General features: G+C 51.0%; 9 protein-coding genes across 9 annotated transcripts; 5 read left to right on the top strand and 4 right to left on the bottom strand.

Annotated features, from left to right (window-relative positions):
* The first annotated feature begins 933 nt into the window (after positions 1 to 933).
* ASPBRDRAFT_37250 (3-methyl-2-oxobutanoate hydroxymethyltransferase ECM31) lies at positions 934 to 1874 on the top strand. The gene is made up of 2 exons (XM_067623683.1): positions 934 to 1010; positions 1072 to 1874. Exons 1-2 carry the CDS (start codon positions 951 to 953, stop codon positions 1690 to 1692), a joined length of 681 nt encoding a protein of 226 aa, XP_067485268.1. The 5' UTR covers positions 934 to 950; the 3' UTR covers positions 1693 to 1874.
* A 9-nt stretch (positions 1875 to 1883) lies between these two features.
* On the bottom strand, positions 1884 to 2843 carry ASPBRDRAFT_254962 (ubiquitin-like protein ATG12). Its single transcript, XM_067622181.1, has 3 exons — positions 2500 to 2843; positions 2102 to 2301; positions 1884 to 2048 (listed from the first exon to the last, which is right to left on the bottom strand). Exons 1-3 carry the CDS (start codon positions 2750 to 2752, stop codon positions 1989 to 1991), a joined length of 513 nt encoding a protein of 170 aa, XP_067485267.1. The 5' UTR covers positions 2753 to 2843; the 3' UTR covers positions 1884 to 1988.
* Positions 2844 to 3045: 202 nt separating this feature from the next.
* Positions 3046 to 3662, bottom strand: ASPBRDRAFT_37246 (uncharacterized protein). The gene is made up of 2 exons (XM_067623682.1): positions 3202 to 3662; positions 3046 to 3142 (listed from the first exon to the last, which is right to left on the bottom strand). The coding sequence occupies exons 1-2, from the start codon at positions 3556 to 3558 to the stop codon at positions 3131 to 3133; spliced, it is 369 nt and encodes a 122-aa protein (XP_067485266.1). The 5' UTR covers positions 3559 to 3662; the 3' UTR covers positions 3046 to 3130.
* Positions 3663 to 4588: 926 nt separating this feature from the next.
* Positions 4589 to 5736, top strand: ASPBRDRAFT_71283 (E2 ubiquitin-conjugating protein UBC8; the record flags this gene model as incomplete). Its single annotated transcript, XM_067629123.1, has 5 exons — positions 4589 to 4629; positions 4748 to 4785; positions 4840 to 4954; positions 5007 to 5188; positions 5246 to 5736. The coding sequence occupies 5 exons, from the start codon at positions 4589 to 4591 to the stop codon at positions 5380 to 5382; spliced, it is 513 nt and encodes a 170-aa protein (XP_067485265.1). The 3' UTR covers positions 5383 to 5736.
* Positions 5737 to 6313: 577 nt separating this feature from the next.
* On the bottom strand, positions 6314 to 7637 carry ASPBRDRAFT_37241 (LAMTOR1/MEH1 family protein). Its single transcript, XM_067623681.1, has 3 exons — positions 7248 to 7637; positions 6951 to 7111; positions 6314 to 6881 (listed from the first exon to the last, which is right to left on the bottom strand). The coding sequence occupies exons 1-3, from the start codon at positions 7296 to 7298 to the stop codon at positions 6569 to 6571; spliced, it is 525 nt and encodes a 174-aa protein (XP_067485264.1). The 5' UTR covers positions 7299 to 7637; the 3' UTR covers positions 6314 to 6568.
* Positions 7638 to 8125: 488 nt separating this feature from the next.
* ASPBRDRAFT_37240 (DUF2011 domain-containing protein) lies at positions 8126 to 9802 on the top strand. The gene is made up of 4 exons (XM_067623680.1): positions 8126 to 8351; positions 8435 to 8957; positions 9030 to 9430; positions 9514 to 9802. Exons 1-3 carry the CDS (start codon positions 8326 to 8328, stop codon positions 9402 to 9404), a joined length of 924 nt encoding a protein of 307 aa, XP_067485263.1. The 5' UTR covers positions 8126 to 8325; the 3' UTR covers positions 9405 to 9430; positions 9514 to 9802.
* Positions 9785 to 10294, bottom strand: ASPBRDRAFT_191278 (uncharacterized protein; the record flags this gene model as incomplete). The annotated part of the gene is made up of 4 exons (XM_067620344.1): positions 9785 to 9801; positions 9872 to 10057; positions 10120 to 10221; positions 10288 to 10294. The coding sequence occupies 4 exons, from the start codon at positions 10292 to 10294 to the stop codon at positions 9785 to 9787; spliced, it is 312 nt and encodes a 103-aa protein (XP_067485262.1).
* A 1822-nt stretch (positions 10295 to 12116) lies between these two features.
* On the top strand, positions 12117 to 13935 carry ASPBRDRAFT_202874 (MDR family MFS transporter; the record flags this gene model as incomplete). The annotated part of the gene is made up of 2 exons (XM_067621650.1): positions 12117 to 12324; positions 12377 to 13935. 2 exons carry the CDS (start codon positions 12117 to 12119, stop codon positions 13819 to 13821), a joined length of 1653 nt encoding a protein of 550 aa, XP_067485261.1. The 3' UTR covers positions 13822 to 13935.
* Positions 13936 to 14806: 871 nt separating this feature from the next.
* ASPBRDRAFT_25629 (uncharacterized protein) lies at positions 14807 to 16711 on the top strand (the record flags this gene model as incomplete). The annotated part of the gene is made up of 1 exon (XM_067622196.1): positions 14807 to 16711. One exon carries the CDS (start codon positions 14807 to 14809, stop codon positions 16709 to 16711), a length of 1905 nt encoding a protein of 634 aa, XP_067485260.1.
* Positions 16712 to 17389: the final 678 nt, after the last annotated feature.

Here is a 17389-nt window from a genome sequence, read left to right as displayed (position 1 = left end):
ATTCGACTGAATCGGGGAAAGCGTGAATAATGCCGAAATGTTGGGGGATTGACACTAAATTATTAACTATGTTCTTCTGATGATCCGGACTACGCGGCATCATCTATACCAGGGCGGTGGTTATATAAGACGGGAAAGTTTTTTTTCTACAAAGTTATGTGAAAGAGGTCTTGATTTTCGCTTTACAGTTGAACAACTTTTTATGAAACTGACTCTTGTGTGTTCTTCTTGTGTCAACCATTTGTGTCAGGGTTTATGTGGGGTATTACTGAATAAGTTCCCTTTCATGACAACGATCCAGAATCCGAAGGAACATTTTTTTCTTTCTTTCTTATTTGACTTCCGGGTAGTGACGACATTGGCCCTTTTTTTCTGCCCACTCGGTATTTCCACATCCATCGGTGCTTTTGCGTACCTGTTGTGTTTGCTGTTTTCGGCTTCTTGGTGTTTGCCTCCAGCTTTGCTTAAGATTTGCATTTGCCTCTTCAGGGGCGACTAGTGTTAGTCGCTTGCCTCATCTCCTTTCTGGACGACCTTCTTGCTTCGTCTTTTGTACATACTCGGATTCTAAAGCTATCATCATGGCTTCGAGATTCTCGACCCAATTGCTAGTGCCGTTGGCGAGGTCGTCCATCCGCTGTCGGGCTGCATCCGCTCCCGTCTTCTCGGTACTCGCCGGCCGACATGCCATCGCCACTCCTGCCCCGATTGAGCTTCAGAAACGGTATAGCTCTCATTCTCCGCTGGGGGCCGCCTCGGCCAGTCCCCGGAAGAAGGTGACCATGCAGACATTACGGAATCTTTACAAGAAGGGCGAGCCAATTACGATGCTTACGGCGCATGACTTCCCCAGTGGCCATGTTGCGGAGATGGCGGGGATGGACGTGGTCCTGGTCGGTGACAGCTTGGCCATGGTCGCGCTCGGCATGGAGGATACAAGTGAAATCCTCATGGACGAGATGTTGTTGCATTGTCGGAGTGTCGCCCGTGCCGTCAAGAGTGCATTCACGGTTCGTATCCTTATCATTCTTCTTCAGAGTCCGCCGAAATTAACGTGCGATTTCCGTGTAGGTTGCAGATCTTCCCATGGGATCCTATGAAGTTTCTCCCGAGCAGGCTGTTCAGTCTGCCATCCGCATCGTGAAAGAGGGTCGCGTTCAGTCTATAAAGCTCGAGGGTGGTGCGGAGATGGCCCCGTCCATCAAACGTATCACGCAGGCTGGTATCCCTGTTTGCGGCCACATTGGGCTTACACCTCAACGTCAACACGCCCTTGGAGGATTCAGGGTTCAAGGTAAAACGACCGCTAGCGCAGTGAGGCTGCTGAAAGATGCCCTGGCTGTCCAGGAAGCTGGCGCATTCATGATGGTCCTGGAGGCTGTGCCTGCTGAGATTGCCGCCCTCATTACCAAGAAGTTGCGTATCCCCACGATTGGCATTGGTGCTGGAAACGGATGCTCCGGACAAGTCTTGGTTCAGATTGATATGACTGGGAACTACCCCCCGGGTCGATTCCTTCCCAAGTTCGTCAAGAAGTATGGCGACGTCTGGGGAGAGGCTATCAGAGGGATCCAACAATACCGTGACGAAGTCAAGAGCCGGGCGTATCCTTCCGAAGAATACACCTACCCCATTGCGAAGGAAGAATTGGCCGAGTTTGAAAAGGCCATCGAGCATTTCCACGAGAAATAATTGGTCGTGACTTTCACCCAGAGCCCTAGTGTCTCGCGCTGCGAGCATTGATTGATTTAAACGTTTCCAAAGCATCATCTCATGCATATCATGTCCAGCAAGTCGTTTCAGTGATACCTTGGTATTTCGTGTTCATGTCCATAATCTCATACAGTGTCAAATAAACTTTGACCTTTCTTGCGCACAGTTGCCTTCCTAATTATTTCATGTTAGCTCGGCGAGAGTACCTGTTTCAGCAAGATTACCTGTAAATAGTCAAGACAGTTGTTGCAATAATACACACCAACCCTTGTTCATCAGCCAAAAGCGGGCGTCATAGAGTAAGCAACGATAAGTTGGTCGTCAGTTTTAAAACACTGAATGATATCAGCAAATGAAAGACTCGGATCCACGAATCAAGGCGGCTTACTCTCCATAATCCACCAACACCTTCGTCTAATCCAGGGGCAAAGACGCTGTTGACATAACAGAAAACCGAGTCGGTTTCTTTACAGTCCAGCTTTTTCCTGAGGAATTTCACAACTGTTTCGAACTTCTGCGAGGCACTAATCTTGAAGACGCGGTTCTTCAGGATGGGAGCTGAAGGAAGTGGTTGAAAGCGAACGGTGACTGCTGCGCCGTTAGTTATCCGACGAGTAAATGGTTTGTCCCGATAAGCCGCATGACGTTACTAGCAATGCGCTCCAGCAGAGGGGGCAGCCAGGAGCTCCAAGCAAGCTCATTATAATGACTGAGCGAGGACTCATAACTTAAGGGAGTGGAGATGTAATAGTGCTGCCAGTAGACGAAGATTAGAGTTCCACTTGCCTTTTCCCATATCGACAGCCTCAGCATCCGCCAATGCTTGATGGGCATCGCGGGGTAAGCTGGTTAGCACCACCGAGGCGGACATGGTCATTGGTAAGTCCGCACCGTGCTTGTCGTCTGGTATAGGTGCATTTTGGGTATTGGAGGCAGAATCGGAAGATTGTTTACGATTGGCTGGCCTGTGAGCGAGTTTGGCCTGGTCAGGTTTGGGTGAGTTTTGGGCCGAGGGGCCCTGGGGTGAAGGAGAATCCATGTCTGGCGATAGGGGTAATGCCGGGTAGTGTCAAGTGGCGCTCAAAGTTGAATAAGAGAATAGAACAGCAGCTGATGTAGTATGAGGAGAGATGGTGAAGGACGATAAGGAATGTAAAGAAATAATGTGCGGAAGATGTTGGTGTCGATGCTAAGGTTGATGCGAGTGTTGATGTTCCATCCATGGCTAGGCGCCGATGGACACCTGAGGCAGGGGTTGGTCCAATCAACTGGCAGACAACCACCATCCATCCAGCAACGGTTTCTTCTTCCATGGTAACTTCGGATCAGAAGAACAAAGCGAATCTTCAGGGCTGCCAAGCTCCAGTCATCAGTGGTACAGGATAGGCAGGAGGTGACCGTCAGCCAATCCAGGTACTTATCGCTTAAGAGGTATGCTCCTATTCAACCAAGCAACACCTTCGCTACTAGTTATTTAATTAGTACTATAGGAAATAGCACGATTTCAATGGCCCCGACAAGCGCATTAGAGGCTTTTTCGGGCAGAATTACATCTGTCAAGTGCCAACCAAAACAGACCCACTGCGATTTCGACTCTAGTTCCATGAGGTAGCGATGATGCATGCATAACATCGGGCCCCCGTCTACATTCAAAGACTTGCGTTGACTCTTGGTCAATCTGCACCGAACAGGGGTTTCTAACTTCCATACGAACACAGTGTATGCAGAAATGGGTTGGATGTGAGAAACCGGAGAAACGAAGCAAGAGGGTCCCTGAATCAGAGAACTAGATTGTTCAACTATTGAGATCAGAATTGTTCCCCGGCGTTCCGCTAGGGGACCCATTAGCGACGATCATCCATTCCCGGCCGGCTAGATTGGATTTTGGGCATCGGGTAGCCCTGCCAATGCGTAGACAAGACAATTATTGGCAGTCAGAGAGTGCCTTGACTATTCATACTGGCGTACAGAGAATATTCGGGTTCTCCAGTAACATGACACCAGAATCTTTCGCGTACAGAAACTATAAATACATTGCGAACGTGACGCCGGGGCCACCTGACTGGAACAATGATACGTGCCGAGTGACCGGGCGGAAGCGCTGCCAGTGATCAGTCTTACCGGTCATTACCAGTGCCCATCACCTCATTCCCCGCTATCAGTCATACTACGTACCACCACCACCACCACCACCAACCCATTCTTTAAGTTCCCTCTCTTCCCTTTCCCCCCAATCCTCCCGCCTCAACTCGCCCACTTCCTTCTAGTCAAGCGACACCTTCTCTGTTCCCAGGCTTGCTCAACCTTCTCTTTCTTTCCTCAGTCCTCCTATACCTTCCTTACTGCGACCCTTCTCGCCCGCACTTTTACCGCTTCCTTCGAGCTGCCCTATTCCTATCCAAAGTCGCCCCGCTCATTGCTTCCCCGCTTCAACCTTGGGGATAGTTTCGATTCAACCCACTTGCGCAATTCGCCTTTGAACCCAGATATCTCGGTGTCGACGGACTCGAGGACTTCTTATACCATTTTATCTGCCTTATCTGCAAGTCATTCAAAATGAGTAGCCCTAAGCGGAGAATTGAGACAGATGTGAGTACCCCTCGTACCCCTCATGCCCTTGCGGCGAAAGTGGTGGCGGAAGACTGACGCTTGGGATCTTTCCACTTATAGGTCATGAAGTATGCCCTCCTACCGTTCTTGCGCTCATACTTGATCGATGACTGACTAACGTTCTGGCAGGATGTACGCACCCTTCCCCGTATCCGACACTTATCATATTCCCCGTCGACTGGTGCTGGGATGAGCACGCAGTTTCAGATACAGAACCGATCAACAGATTCTATAGGGGGCTTGTGCTGATGTTTAGCATAGGTTGATGAGTGATTATGAGGTGACTCTGGTCAATGATAATAGTGAGTGCGCCCTGCCTTTTGCCACCTACCCTCGGACGCTGACTTTGAACTGTAGTGTATGCAGACCCTGCTTGCCCGCCACTGTCGGATACATGATTGATATTGACCGTCCTGGTTGTTAGGCAAGAGTTCTACGTGCGTTTTAAGGGCCCTGAAGAGAGTAAGATCCATACAAGTTCTGATTATCGCAAACCGGACCTGCTGACGTAGCCAGCACCCTTCGCCGGTGGCCACTGGAAGATCCACGTCGAACTACCCGACCAGTACCCATACAAGAGTCCGAGTATTGGATTTGTGAACCGGATTTTCCACCCGAACATCGATGAGCTGTAAGACAGTCTCGACGATTATTGCGTCCAACGGCTAATCTCAGCTGCCTAGGTCGGGTTCCGTTTGTCTGGATGTCATAAATCAAACATGGTCGCCCATGTACGATATGATCAACATTTTCGAAGTCTTCCTTCCCCAGCTCCTGCGCTACCCCAACCCTTCAGACCCTCTCAATGGGGAAGCAGCTGCTATGCTGATGCGGGAGCCGAAAAGCTACGAGGCAAAGGTCAAGGGTACGCTACAGCATCACATGCGACATACTTCCTTAGTCAAAGCTGACACGTAACCAGAATATGTGGCCAAGTACGCCAGCAAAGAGGCCGTCGATGAAGCCGGAGAAGACACAGAGTCGGAAGACGAGCTGAGCTCGGCAGGCAGTTACGAGTCCGGAGGCGAAGAGCCAGCCGGTACGATGGACGACGTTTAATTCTGCCGCGCTCCAGTACGTCTTAGACCATTCCCGTCTTGGTTTGGACATTGCACACGAGTATATTGCATAGGCATCGTTGTCTATTATCTGTTTTCGGTTTGTTACTTCTCCTGCTTTATCTCGGGTGTCGGGCGGAAAGGCGTTTCTGGCGGAGTTCTGTCGTTTCAAGGTGCAGCAATCGACTATAACGGTCGCGAGAAGGGTGGCTAATGGGCGATCGGATCATGTAGCGTGGGGTTCCAAGTGCAGAAAGTCGACCGTCTGCTGTCTTGTTGGGTTTGATCTGGTCCAGTCCCGATACGTGATTTCTTCGACAGCAGCGACTTCCGCGGTTTGTTCTACTTTCCACCTCTCGCAGATGTCCCAACATAAAGACTGTATATCCTTAATGGAGCATTATTGTTATCTTTCAATTAGCCCCACTATACTAGTACCATAGCCTAGCCTGTTGTTCAAAGACATATCATTTCTATGTTTCCACATCAGACAGCAAAGCGTTTATTTTTCGAGCTGTTTAGTACTACTATTGTACTGAAAACAAGAGCGATCTGCGATCTATTCAACCCAACTAAACATGACAATAAACATGAACAAAGGAAATGCACAATGAGAGAGAAATAACTAACGGCCGTGGACTCGAGATAAGAAATGGTAAAAAGCCTCGGTATCAGCCTAGGCACAGAAAGAAAGAACAAGGGTATAGAAATATAGGAAGAAGAAGAAGTCAAGAAAAGAAGTGTAAAGAAGCGCCGATGGCAAAATGGAGAACAAAACAAAAGAGTTGACCCCGTCGCCGGCGACCCATCGCGATGCGCGAAGAAAAGGAAAGTGGTGGGTATTAATGGGGAGATATGGGGGAAGAAAAAAAGGAGCAGGCCAGAAAAGAGAAAAGCAGTCACAAAAAAAAAAAAAAAAAAAAAAAAAAAAAAAAAAAAAAAAAAAAAAAAAAAACAGAATCAAAAGAAGAAGAAAGCAAATCAAACATGTCAAGTCAAGTCCAGTGCGATAAGTGTTGTCACATCCCTCCGTCACGTTCGTCCATCACTGCCCCTGCCTTGCCGTGTTTCATCTACTAAGTACGGAGTAGATAGCCGATACACAACACCACACGACCACCTATCACATTTGACCTGCCGTCATCTGCAACCCTCCCCGATTTTGTAATGTATCTAGTTACAAAAAATCATGTAACCTTCAACACTCCAAACACATCCCTCTTCGCCGCACCACCATCTTCCTCCGTACTCGACCCCGGCCGCGACCGATTCTTGCGCGTATTTATCACCACCTCACCCCAATGTTTCGGGACCGTACCGCCTGCCTTCGCAGCCGGTGAGGAGGGTTTTTTTGAGCGGGCCGGTGGGGTGTCGGTCGTTATTATTTTGACGGGCGGCGCATCGCCATCAGAGGATGTATGAGGGGGCACGGTGCTAGGAAGGGTGGCGCGAGGTTGGAGGTGTGGTTGGGGTTGGAGGGACCAGATGTCGATGACGGAACTGTTGTTTTCTGTCAGTATTTCGGGCTCTATCGCTATCATGAGCCTATTGGGTGGAGGGGTGGCTCACTCTGATGTCCGTTGACAGATGGCTTCGAGGGCTTCTCGTTCGCGCTTCAGGTAGCTGGGGTCGGGGTGGTTGCCTTGGGTGCTTTGGTTCAGGGCGCCGTAGCCGTAGCCGGGTTGGTAGATGTCTTCATCGAGGAGGCGGGAGGATTCGGGATGAGTGGGCTGGTGTGAGGGAGATATGTTAGTTTGGAGTACTAGATGATGAGAAAAAGGGTTGGTGGAGTTGGGCGCATAGGGAGGGAAGAGTGTTGGCCGCATGCGCTTGTTTTTCGGCAGAGGAATATAGGATTGGACTTACATCGTGGGGTTCCCGACGATTACGTCCTAAACATGAGGCGCAGATACCCATTTGTGCTGATCAGATCGGCGGATTAGAAGTGGAGGCGCAGGAGAGATGTTCAATGACGGTAGGTGGTGGTGGTTGGAACGGCTTGATTATGAACGGTAGTGTCTGGTAGTGTTCAGTGCGAGGCGAAATGAATGACTGGAATGAGCGTCTGAAGGTTGAATTGGAGATAGAAACGCGCCGGGCGGTGATGCTCAAGCGAAGATGATTTGCGAAGGTGGAATGCTTGTTTGGTTGGTTGAGTGATTGAGATCTTGGGTGACTTGAAGGAGTGACGGTTTGGATAATTCGGTGGGTTGGGAGTGGCCCGTGCGAGCCGATGTCATCGGAATCGGGTACAAACTACTATGATGCCTTGGAAATTGAAATGTCCTTCGTTATACTCACTCGGAGCTTTCTCTGATCAGCGATCTTCATCTTGAGGTCAATGGTTTAAACGGCTATCTAGATGTATGCTCCGTCGAATGTCACGCCAGAAGATGCCGTGGTTACCAGAGGGTTATACAGTCACATGCCTGGTGGAACAATCAAGTCGTCGTATGATTTCCGGCATTCAACATTCAGTGTCTACGGCTTATACCGAGCTATCCTAGCTAAATGGTCATTACTTGCATAGCTTGAGGAAGTCCTACACTCATGGCTACTGGTCGTATGGAATCAGTGGCGCATGTAACCTTGCAACTGTTTCACGATAGACACAAAAACGTCCAATTGCATTATTCGGAGGCAGCTCCCTACAAACAAGCGATGAACATTCTACTCATCTGTGAAACCAATCTCACCATGGCCTATCACATACTCTTAGCATCAACCACAAAAGCAGTAAAGTATGAAGAACAACACCAATCCACTCTTCCCCGTAGTTAGAGATAACCCCCCATCAATCCTCCGAACCCGTGGCCGCACCACACCCGCCCCGTGGAAATAAGCACTCACCACATCCGCCGACATTTTTCACACACCATCACCCAGCTGTCAACCACCACCTCTCCTCTACCAAACACAGAACCTCACACAGAAGCCGACAGCCATGTTCGATCTTCCCAGCGCAAAGCGGTACGTTTACTACTACACCAATTAGCCAACCCAGCAATTCCAATCCACCAGTTTCAATCCCACTAACAAATTCCCAACGACAGCGTCCGTCGCGAAGAACTCCAATCTCGAACATCCACCTCGCCCTCTCCCTCCCCACCCCCGGAATCCTCCCTCACAGACGTCCACCAACGTCTCGGCGCCCTCCTAGACATCGACTCGCTCCTCGCGCCCTCATCCCCGCAACCAACAACCGAAACCAACCCCAACCCGAAGGAAGAAGAAGACGAAGAACAAGAATTTGAATTCAGACTCTTCAGCGCTCCAACCAAATCCGAACCTAAGAAGGGAGGAGAAGGAGAAGAAGGGGGAGATGCACAGCAAGCAGCGCAAAAGTTACGCATTCGGGTGCGCTCGCCCACGCCCGGCGCGGTGGGAGTGGAAGATGGACGCTTTGTGAATCCGTTTCGAGGATGGGGGTATTATTTCTCTGCGCCGGGGTTGATGGCTGGGGTTAAGGGAGAACAAGGGCTAGAGGAGGAAGAGAGGTTGAGGGAGAAGAGGAGGCAGTTTGAGGATGTGGCTGTTTCGGGGGTGCAGGTGGTGGGATTTAAGGGTGTTCCGTGGGTGAGTTATATCAATATATCATTTCTATATGTGTTGGTGGGTATTTTGCTAACCATCTCTGCTACTACTCAGCCTGGTTGTCATTTGCCGTGGAGGGTTGTTACACTGAAGAGTGAGAAAAAGGGTAAAGGTGCGGCGGTGACGATCGCAAAGGATCCGGCGGAGAGGGCGCCGACGTCTTTGAAGAAGCCCGGGAAGAAGCGCCGGATTCAGTTGCGGAAACGGGTTTCGGCTGCGGAGGAGAGGAAGAAGAAAGAGGAGGAGAAGAAGCAGTTGGAAGCGGAGAAGCGGAATCGGAAGAATCGCGAGAGGAAGATGAAGCGCCGGCAGAAGGCGAGAGAGGAGAAGGCGGCTGCTGCTGCCGCTGCCGGTGGTGGTGGTGATGGGCAGGCTGCGCCGGCTGGCGCCATGGATGTGGATGTTTCTTCGGATGAGGGCAGCGACTGAGGGGGTTCCCGTCATGTTTCTTGGATGTATGTTTCTTCTAGCTCCGTTTCAGCTTATGATACCCAGGTTGATATCGAATCATCGATTTGATTGATCAGATTATTTCTAGATTTTCTACAGAATATACTGCGAGCGGATTGAGATACTTTGCACGACGCGGGCAGACTGAATTATTAGACTATGCGGATACGCATGGCTATTGAAAGCAGTACAGGGTATATGAAAGGTGGATATCAACAAGAGAAGAACAAAATGAAATCAGAGCAGTCTATGCTGGGGTATGAGAGATGCAAATGGGTAGGAAATGATGCACGGCGAAGGAGTGGATGATGCATGCAGACGGAAAGAGAGAGCTGCATCAGCTGAGGCCCAAGGGCAGTTTATTTGGTTTCTTTGTCTGCACATGGTCAGTCAGTCGCTCCTCGTCGCATTCAATCAGTCGTCTGGGGAGTAACTGCTCAACTTACCAGCTGCGTCTCCAACAGTCTCAGCGGGCTTCGCAGCAAGCTCAGATGAACCGGCAGGAGCAGCGGCTTCCGCATGGGTTTCCGTCTCAGGCTTTGCCTCGCCAGCCGGGGTCTCCGTCACCTCGAGGGTCGGGGGAGCAGCGGAAACACCTTCAGTCTGAGCCTGCTCGGCGGGCTTATCGGCAGCTACATTATCGCATAGTCAGCAAATAGACGAAGGGGATTTTCGTGACAGTTGCAGAACCTACCAGCAGTGTTCTCAGCAGGGGCAGCAGCGCCTTCGGGGTTCTCCTCAGTCTTCTTCTTCTTGAAGATAGACTTCAGCTTGTTCTTGATGTTCTTGAGGAAGGCTGGGATGCAAGGTTAGTGAGACATCCAAACGCGCGTACGCAAGACCATCTGCGGGGTTCACTCACCAGGCATGGTGACTGTTGGAGGGGTAGATAAGCAGGAGAGATGTTCGGTATACACCAAGACACGAGTAGACGGGATGTTGGATGAAAGGATCAACAACCACAACGGTGGGATGTAGCAGGAAACGTGTAGTACAGAGGAACAAAGAAAAGTCAAAACACAGAAGACAAGGACAAGAAAGAAATAAAAAAAAAGGCTTCGTATGGGCGTAGTTATGTGTCCTCCACGTGACGGGGGCACGGTCCTGATGTTGATCGCCAGCGCCCTTAATCTGCTCTTCGATGCCTCCTTTCTTTTCGCTTCAGGACCCTTTTCCTTAATTCCTACTAAGTACCGTCCTGGCTCATCTCCCTCTCCTCTTCCTGTCCCCGCCGACCACTACTGCTGATCCACTGGCGCCGTCATCCAAAGGCTTACCTATTAGTCATGGCAATCAACTAACTAGTTAGCTCTCTAGCTACCCCTGGGTCTATCCAAATCACTACGTCTATCTAGGGAGTTAATATACGAGGATGGGCAAGTGCATCGGCACCCCGCCGAATTAGTAACCTTCGGTTCGCGCATCTATTGCCAACGGAGCAGTTGATCCCGGCTCGACTATCCTCTTCTTGCAGGTGGCTGCTGCTCAAGAATAGCAACATAGTAGCTCGAGCTATGGAGACCAGCGTACTTTCTGTCCAAGCGCCCAGGGGGATGCATAGAAAAAAAGCGAGTCAGGAGTACCGTATCTTTTCTTCGCTTCCTCCTGGATCGACCTTTTCCCTGGCCTTTCTTTCAGGGGTAACCCTTATCGTGAGAATGACCAAGCGCTGTCAATAAAACCCCGACAGAGGAAAATGTACGAGGATCTAGTAGTCCATCACGGCCCCACTTTTACTTTCGCGAACAATCCTTATTCTGCGCTTATTTGGGACTATTAGATGAATTGGGTTGCCGTGGGTGGAGACCTTGTATATAGGGCACGGAAATTGCCCTACTTCAGGTCAATGGACTCACATCGCCGTGGTGATTTCGTTGTGAAAGTTGGAAATTGCTGGTGCACTCTATCTTAGAAGGTCCGGTTGACTCCTTCAAATCTTCGGATATTGTTAGTTTGTTTCATCTCTGCATGCACGATGCGCCCGTTAGCAAACGAGAATCTTGGCGGTGCGCCGTTACTCAATTCATAGGCTTTTGCAACACTCGTTAAGACTATGGCCCTGGCTTTCAGCTGTATCTAATATCCATGTCACGTCAACTATGCTTCGTTCACGCTTGCAGTCGATGCGCAGTGACGAATGAGTTATCGTCCACTTCGTACTCCGTACGGGGTGAGATGACTGAAGACTGAACAGGCCAGGAATAGAATGATAGGTCGAGTGCAAAAATAGGACTTGCCTCTTTGTCTGAAGGATCTGTGAGATCAAGACCTGTTCGTCGGATCAGGGGGGAGACTAGACCAGGAGTCTGTTCAAGTCTGATCCATCGTAAATACGACCAGGTCTGAATAGCCAAGGTTAGAAACTCGCCAAAGTCGAGGATAGCTCACATCAAGGTTCAGCAATAACCGTGGAAGGGCAAGTGTCCGACCGCCCCATTCCAAGTGCCCTGGGATTCGTTCAGAGCAACAGCTTGCCGAAAGCTACTTACTCGAGATCGAAGCGGCCGTCGTCATGGGTGGACTTCGATAAGCTTGGAAGCGGCAAATGATCGGTCGCGTTATCGCGTTCGCTCTTTATCGGAGCGCCGCCCGAATAACCGCTGCGCTCCGCCAAGTCGCACACCCAACTCAAACACAACGCACTGGACCACCTCTGTATATACGACAAGAATAGCTACTGGTGGTACAAGTATGCGCTCTGATCAGCCCAGAACAGCGGCTTCTAATGATCCTCAAGGAGAACCGGTGTCCGAACACACGCCTCTCCTTGGGGATCACACGCCGAATGAACCAGTGCCGTCGGGAGACTCCGAGGTTCCCTTGGCCGATGAACCGAGCTCGAAAGAGCTCATCCTGGTGCTGGGGAGTATCTGGGTAGGAGTCTTCCTGGCTGCTTTGGGTATGATCTGTCCTACTACGGGTTCCCCTTCTGCCGAAGCTGACCGTGTTAGACACTACAATTGTCGCTACTCTCACAGCTCCCATCTCGTCCTCTTTCCGGTCCTTCACTCTGCTGTCTTGGCTCGCGACTTCTTACCTGATTTCGAATGCCGCCTTTCAGCCGTTGAGTGGGCGTCTCACTGATATCTTTTCTCGACGGACTGGACTAGTCTTTTCGAATATCTTCTTCGCGGCCGGAAACCTGATCTGTGGTCTGGCAAAAACCGAGGGGACTATTGTACTGGGGCGCGTCATCGCCGGTATCGGTGGTGGCGGGCTGACGGCGATTTCAACCTTCGTCACCTCGGACTTGGTGCCTTTACGGAAACGTGGAGTTTGGCAGGGCATTGGGAACATCTGCTATGGAGCCGGAAGTGGTCTTGGTGGTGTGTTCGGAGGATGGATCAATGACACACTGGGATGGCGATGGGCCTTTTTGATCCAGGTACCTTTCGTCGTGGTGTCCGGCATCCTCGTAGCGGCCACGGTACGAGTGCCGGTCAAGCCCACTGACAACGCCAAATTGAAACGGGTTGACTTTCTGGGAGCCCTCACTCTGGTTGCTAGTCTGGTCCTGCTCCTGCTCGGGCTGAATACTGGTGGCAACCAGGTCCCGTGGACGCACCCTCTTATCCTCGTCTCATTGCCGCTCTCCGCGGTCTTCCTCGGCCTCTTCATCTACATCGAAGCCAACATCGCATCCGAGCCGGTCATCCCTGTTCGGTTGCTTTTGGATCGGACGGTATTTTCAGCCTGTCTGACCAACTGGTTCAGCACGATGGCGGTCTTTGGGCTACTGTTCTACTTGCCATTGTTCTTTCAGGTCCAAGGCCTGTCTGCGACGAGTGCAGGTGTGAGGCTGATTCCTCAAGCCCTTGGAACGTCACTTGGCTCACTGGGATCGGGGATTTTGATGCGGTCGACCGGGCGCTACAAAATCTTCAGCCATGTGTCCATGACGCTGATGGTTCTCTCCGGTGTGCTCATCTGCACGCTGTCACTCACCACCCCGTCGTGGCTACCCTTTATCTACTTCTTCCTAATGGGTACCGCCTATGGGAGCATGCTGACCATTACGTTGGTGGCACTTATCTCTGCTGTAGACCACGAACACCATGCGGTCATCACGTCCGCGTCTTATGCATTCCGCAGCACGGGTAGCACCATTGGCATCACCGTTGCCTCTGCCGTGTTCCAGAACATCCTCAAAACCGGTCTCTGGTCTCGGTTTGGAGATCGCGAGCATGCGGGCGAGCTGATTGGACGGATCCGTGATAGTCTCGAGGAAATCAGGAAGCTCCCTGCAGACTGGATCCCGGGGGTGTTGGATTCGTATATGGACTCTTTGCGCGCCGTGTTCCTGACATTGCTGGGACTGAGCGTGCTGGGGGCGATAGTCAGTATGGGAATGCGCGAGCACAAGCTGCATTCGAACTTGGCACGAAGGGACGAGTAGCTGAGAGTATAGAAGAGAATGATGATTAGTGACAATGTGTAAAATTGGAGACAGCCTAAGATCATAAGACAATTCCATCCATCCAGTCCTACCAAACCGAACAGTAATGGCGACATCATCGTCGGGTCGAGGCTGCAGGGTCCACCGCCTGCCCGCCAATAAGCGCCCGTCTGTTCCGCAGACGAACCAGGAGTTCCTCCCAGCGCAGCCTCTGGATCTTCCATTACTAGTTGAAGACGAAACATTCATCCACTGAGGTAGCGGTGGCACGATTCTCCTTCTCCTCTTCACTTCTTTTTTCCCCTCTCTTCTCACTTCTCTTCCGTCTCTCCCTAATATCCTCTTCTCCGATTAATCCCCGAATCATCTCGAATCGACCTGGACGAGCACCTGGGTGGCGTTGAAAGTTGCGCTGCAGACGTGGCGACGGCACACCTTGAGACACTTGACGCCCAAGCTCCGGTTGCTAACTGGGATTTCATTAACAACTAAACTAATTAACTCGCCTGCACACCGCTTCCTCTCTAGCTTGTCCCGATCAGCCCACCCGTCAGTCAACACGTACTGCCTTCAGATCCGCAGTGCGGTCCGGCTCCTGCCTTCGTCTTGCTGTGCATGGCTTGGGTTTCCTAGTTCATATTCCTGGCTGGAGGGAGTGAAGGAGAGAGCGTACATTGGGTTGCAATTGATCGACCGCTAGCCACGGCTGGCCGACTTATATACATACAATCGTCACCTGGTTGGGTTTACTTTCTCTGTGGCAGGGCATTTCCTTCGCCGTTCTTGCGCACTGGTTGCGATTTCCTCCTTTCGACGGTACACCAAAAGACTAATCCGGGGTTTGCGGGCTGCACAATCCCTGCAGGCGACAGGTTCTGGACGGTCTTACTTTTCTTCTCAACGAATCGTGACGTGACTGGACTATATCACCGCGGGATCTGCGTCTTAGATCGTTCGCCGCGACATTTTTCCTCTCCTCCGTGTGATGGCTGTCGGTTTTGGCGCAAACTTCCCCTCGACATCGACTGGTGTCGCAACGGTGGTTTCCAAAGGTGTCTGGTCGACGGAAATGGAGGTCACTACAGAGCTGGGAGGAAAGTTGACTGAATATAATACTACGACCCCCATGCAAATAGATAATCAAATACAAGATGCCCCGGCCTCTTCTCCCCGTCGCCGGAAACGCTTACTCCTCTCCACCGAGAGTGCCTTTGTCGACAACATACTTCCATCGCTGGTTCAGAATCCCGATCTTGAAATACGGTTGATCACGGACGAACCTTCCGCCCTTCTGTCGGGCGCAAGCAAGGTTCCTCATTATATGGACACGGTGGATAGTCAAACATTCGAAAAGAAAACTGGTGCTCGGAAATGGTTGAAGGCCAAGGCGGCGGAACTGTGCGAGTGGGCTGATATGCTGCTGGTGGCGCCGATAGATGCTGGGGCGTTAGGGTCAATGCTGTATGGTTTGACCAACACCTTGACGTTGGCGCTCCTGCGGGGTTGGATCTCGTCGAAGCCGGTGGTGCTGATCCCTGGGATGACGGTTTCTGAATGGCACCATCCGCTGAGTAAAAGGCAACTTCGAGAAGTTGCAGAGTTCTGGCCATGGATAAGGGTGGTGTCGCCAGTGCTGTGGGAATCGGTCAATCCAGAGGAACTTGTTCAGTTACCTTGGGATGGCCTGAAAGAATTGCATGAAGTTCTCGAACGAACTTTGGATCTTTCATTCTCCCAGGTCTACATTAAGCCTGCCCAACTTCCAGATTCGACATACCCGACCGATATCTCCGAGCAGACGCCTGGCGACGCGGCATCAACGATATCGCGACACCTTCTGCATCGCAGCAGTAAACCGGAACATGGCCCGCGCTCATTACCTATGGAACTATGGCTCAACATCTTCGAAGACCAATTACACGACTGGGAGATCGCAAAAGCCGTTGGCATCCCAACCAATTTGCCCGTACCGAAGGAATGGCAAAATCACCTTCTAAAGATGTCAACCCCAGCTTCTTTGGAATATACCATCCTCAGAGGATCCTTCGCCGCGATCAAGAAGCGCATTGACAGCCTGCCACGATGGAAGCCTCTCTCTGACCTTGTATGCCACCTCATCTTCAAGTTTTCTCGCACCGACATTCTCTCCTACCTCACTGAAAACCACCTCGACCTACTCTGGACCACATCCCGACTCACCAACCTCCCATACCGCGCATCCGCCATCTACGGAAATCCCAACATCCTCACCTGGTGGCGCGATGCGCCCGCCCTCCCTAACAAAGAGTACATCGCCGACGCAATGGACGGAGCCTCCCGCGCCGGCTTCGTCAACGTCCTAGAATGGTGGCGAACCTCCGGCCTCGAACTTCGGTATACCGAGCGCGCCCTTGAAGCCGCCAGTGCCGAAGGCCGAGTAGCCGTCCTCGCCTGGTGGAAAGCCGCCTCGGCCAACGCACCCCGTTCCAAGCCCATCCCCCTCAAAGTCGGCAAGTCTGTCCTCCTTGCTGCCCAATCTGGCCGCACCGCTTCCCTAGCCTGGTGGGACGCCTCCGGCATCCCCTACACCCATGGCGAATCCGTTGCCCGCATCGCCAGCACACACGGCCACGTACACGTGCTCGACTTCTGGTACCGCCTGAAAGGCGCCAAGATGATCTTCGACAGCCAAGTTCTCGTTGGGCCTACAAAGAACGGCCACGACAACGTCCTGGAATGGTGGCGTCGAAGCGGACTTCGCGTTGAGTTTAAAACCTGCGATATCGAGGAAGCTCTGGAAGACGCGGACCCGGTCTCCGGTGCTGAAGAACGTGTCCGCAAATGGTGGGCCCGAAATGGGCTTAACTTGGGTGTTGGGACGAGTGAGTGGATGAAGACGAAAGTGCTGTGATTGATTAGGTTTCATTTTCCTCTTACTACTTATTAAGATACCTCTTTTCTTTACTTCTTTCCTGTTCATTCACATGCGAACATCATCGACAATCATCTTATAATACCCCGTTATTTTCCGCTGGCGTTGCTCTACCAATCCCCTCCCTCTGTTTATATCTTTTCTTTGCATGAAAGGTCTGGGCTGGTAAATATCATCTCATTGCATGTCTGTCAAGCATGGGGAAGAATAGGAAATCGGTATTTAGCGTTAGTTTGATTTTTCCCATGTAGGATAGGTAAAACACAACTCTTGTCCACAGTTATTCTCTCATCAAGGAGTACCACGAATTCAGATTCATTGGACCTTAGTGAGTGCCATTACACACCTCAAAGAGAGGCGAGCGGGTGTATTACCTAACGTGAATGCTTCAATAGAGGAGTTTCAGTTTCAAAGATAAATACCATATATATAGAGGTGTGTGTGTGTGTGTGTGTGTGTGTATGTATAGTATGATCATCATACTACATAAATACATATCACCTAGTAGTACAAATCCTGTTTGTAGCATCTTTACTATGGGTACATTGGTACCTGTAGTAGTAGCAGTAGCAGTAGCAGTAGCAGTAGCAATAGTAGTAATACATACCCCCACCGAAATATGTGAAATGGTATATGAAGATGTCAGATGGTTTCTGA

The sequence above is a fragment of the Aspergillus brasiliensis genome (assembly GCF_001889945.1).
Source record: "Aspergillus brasiliensis CBS 101740 unplaced genomic scaffold ASPBRscaffold_1, whole genome shotgun sequence".
Taxonomy (NCBI): Eukaryota; Fungi; Ascomycota; class Eurotiomycetes; order Eurotiales; family Aspergillaceae; genus Aspergillus; species Aspergillus brasiliensis.
The sequence above is the reverse complement of the archived record's forward strand: the minus strand, read 5'-3'. Positions and strand labels throughout refer to the sequence as shown.

Bases quoted from the DNA above. Each gene is read 5' to 3' on its own strand.
- ASPBRDRAFT_37240 (XM_067623680.1), top strand. From the start codon at position 8,326: ATGTTCGATCTTCCCAGCGCAAAGCG. The intron at 8,352-8,434 runs GTACGTTTACTA...TCCCAACGACAG, and splicing joins GATCTTCCCAGCGCAAAGCG to CGTCCGTCGCGAAGAACTCC. The intron at 8,958-9,029 runs GTGAGTTATATC...GCTACTACTCAG, and splicing joins GATTTAAGGGTGTTCCGTGG to CCTGGTTGTCATTTGCCGTG.
- ASPBRDRAFT_254962 (XM_067622181.1), bottom strand. From the start codon at position 2,752: ATGGATTCTCCTTCACCCCAGGGCCCCTCGGCCCAAAACTCACCCAAA. The intron at 2,302-2,499 runs GCAAGTGGAACT...ACGGCGCAGCAG, and splicing joins GGCTGTCGATATGGGAAAAG to TCACCGTTCGCTTTCAACCA. The intron at 2,049-2,101 runs GTAAGCCGCCTT...GATATCATTCAG, and splicing joins GTGTTGGTGGATTATGGAGA to TGTTTTAAAACTGACGACCA.
- ASPBRDRAFT_37241 (XM_067623681.1), bottom strand. From the start codon at position 7,298: ATGGGTATCTGCGCCTCATGTTTAGGACGTAATCGTCGGGAACCCCAC. The intron at 7,112-7,247 runs GTAAGTCCAATC...CCCTCACACCAG, and splicing joins ATCGTCGGGAACCCCACGAT to CCCACTCATCCCGAATCCTC. The intron at 6,882-6,950 runs GTGAGCCACCCC...AGAAAACAACAG, and splicing joins ATCTGTCAACGGACATCAGA to TTCCGTCATCGACATCTGGT.
- ASPBRDRAFT_37246 (XM_067623682.1), bottom strand. From the start codon at position 3,558: ATGGGTCCCCTAGCGGAACGCCGGGGAACAATTCTGATCTCAATAGTT.
- ASPBRDRAFT_37250 (XM_067623683.1), top strand. From the start codon at position 951: ATGGACGAGATGTTGTTGCATTGTCGGAGTGTCGCCCGTGCCGTCAAG. The intron at 1,011-1,071 runs GTTCGTATCCTT...ATTTCCGTGTAG, and splicing joins CCGTCAAGAGTGCATTCACG to GTTGCAGATCTTCCCATGGG.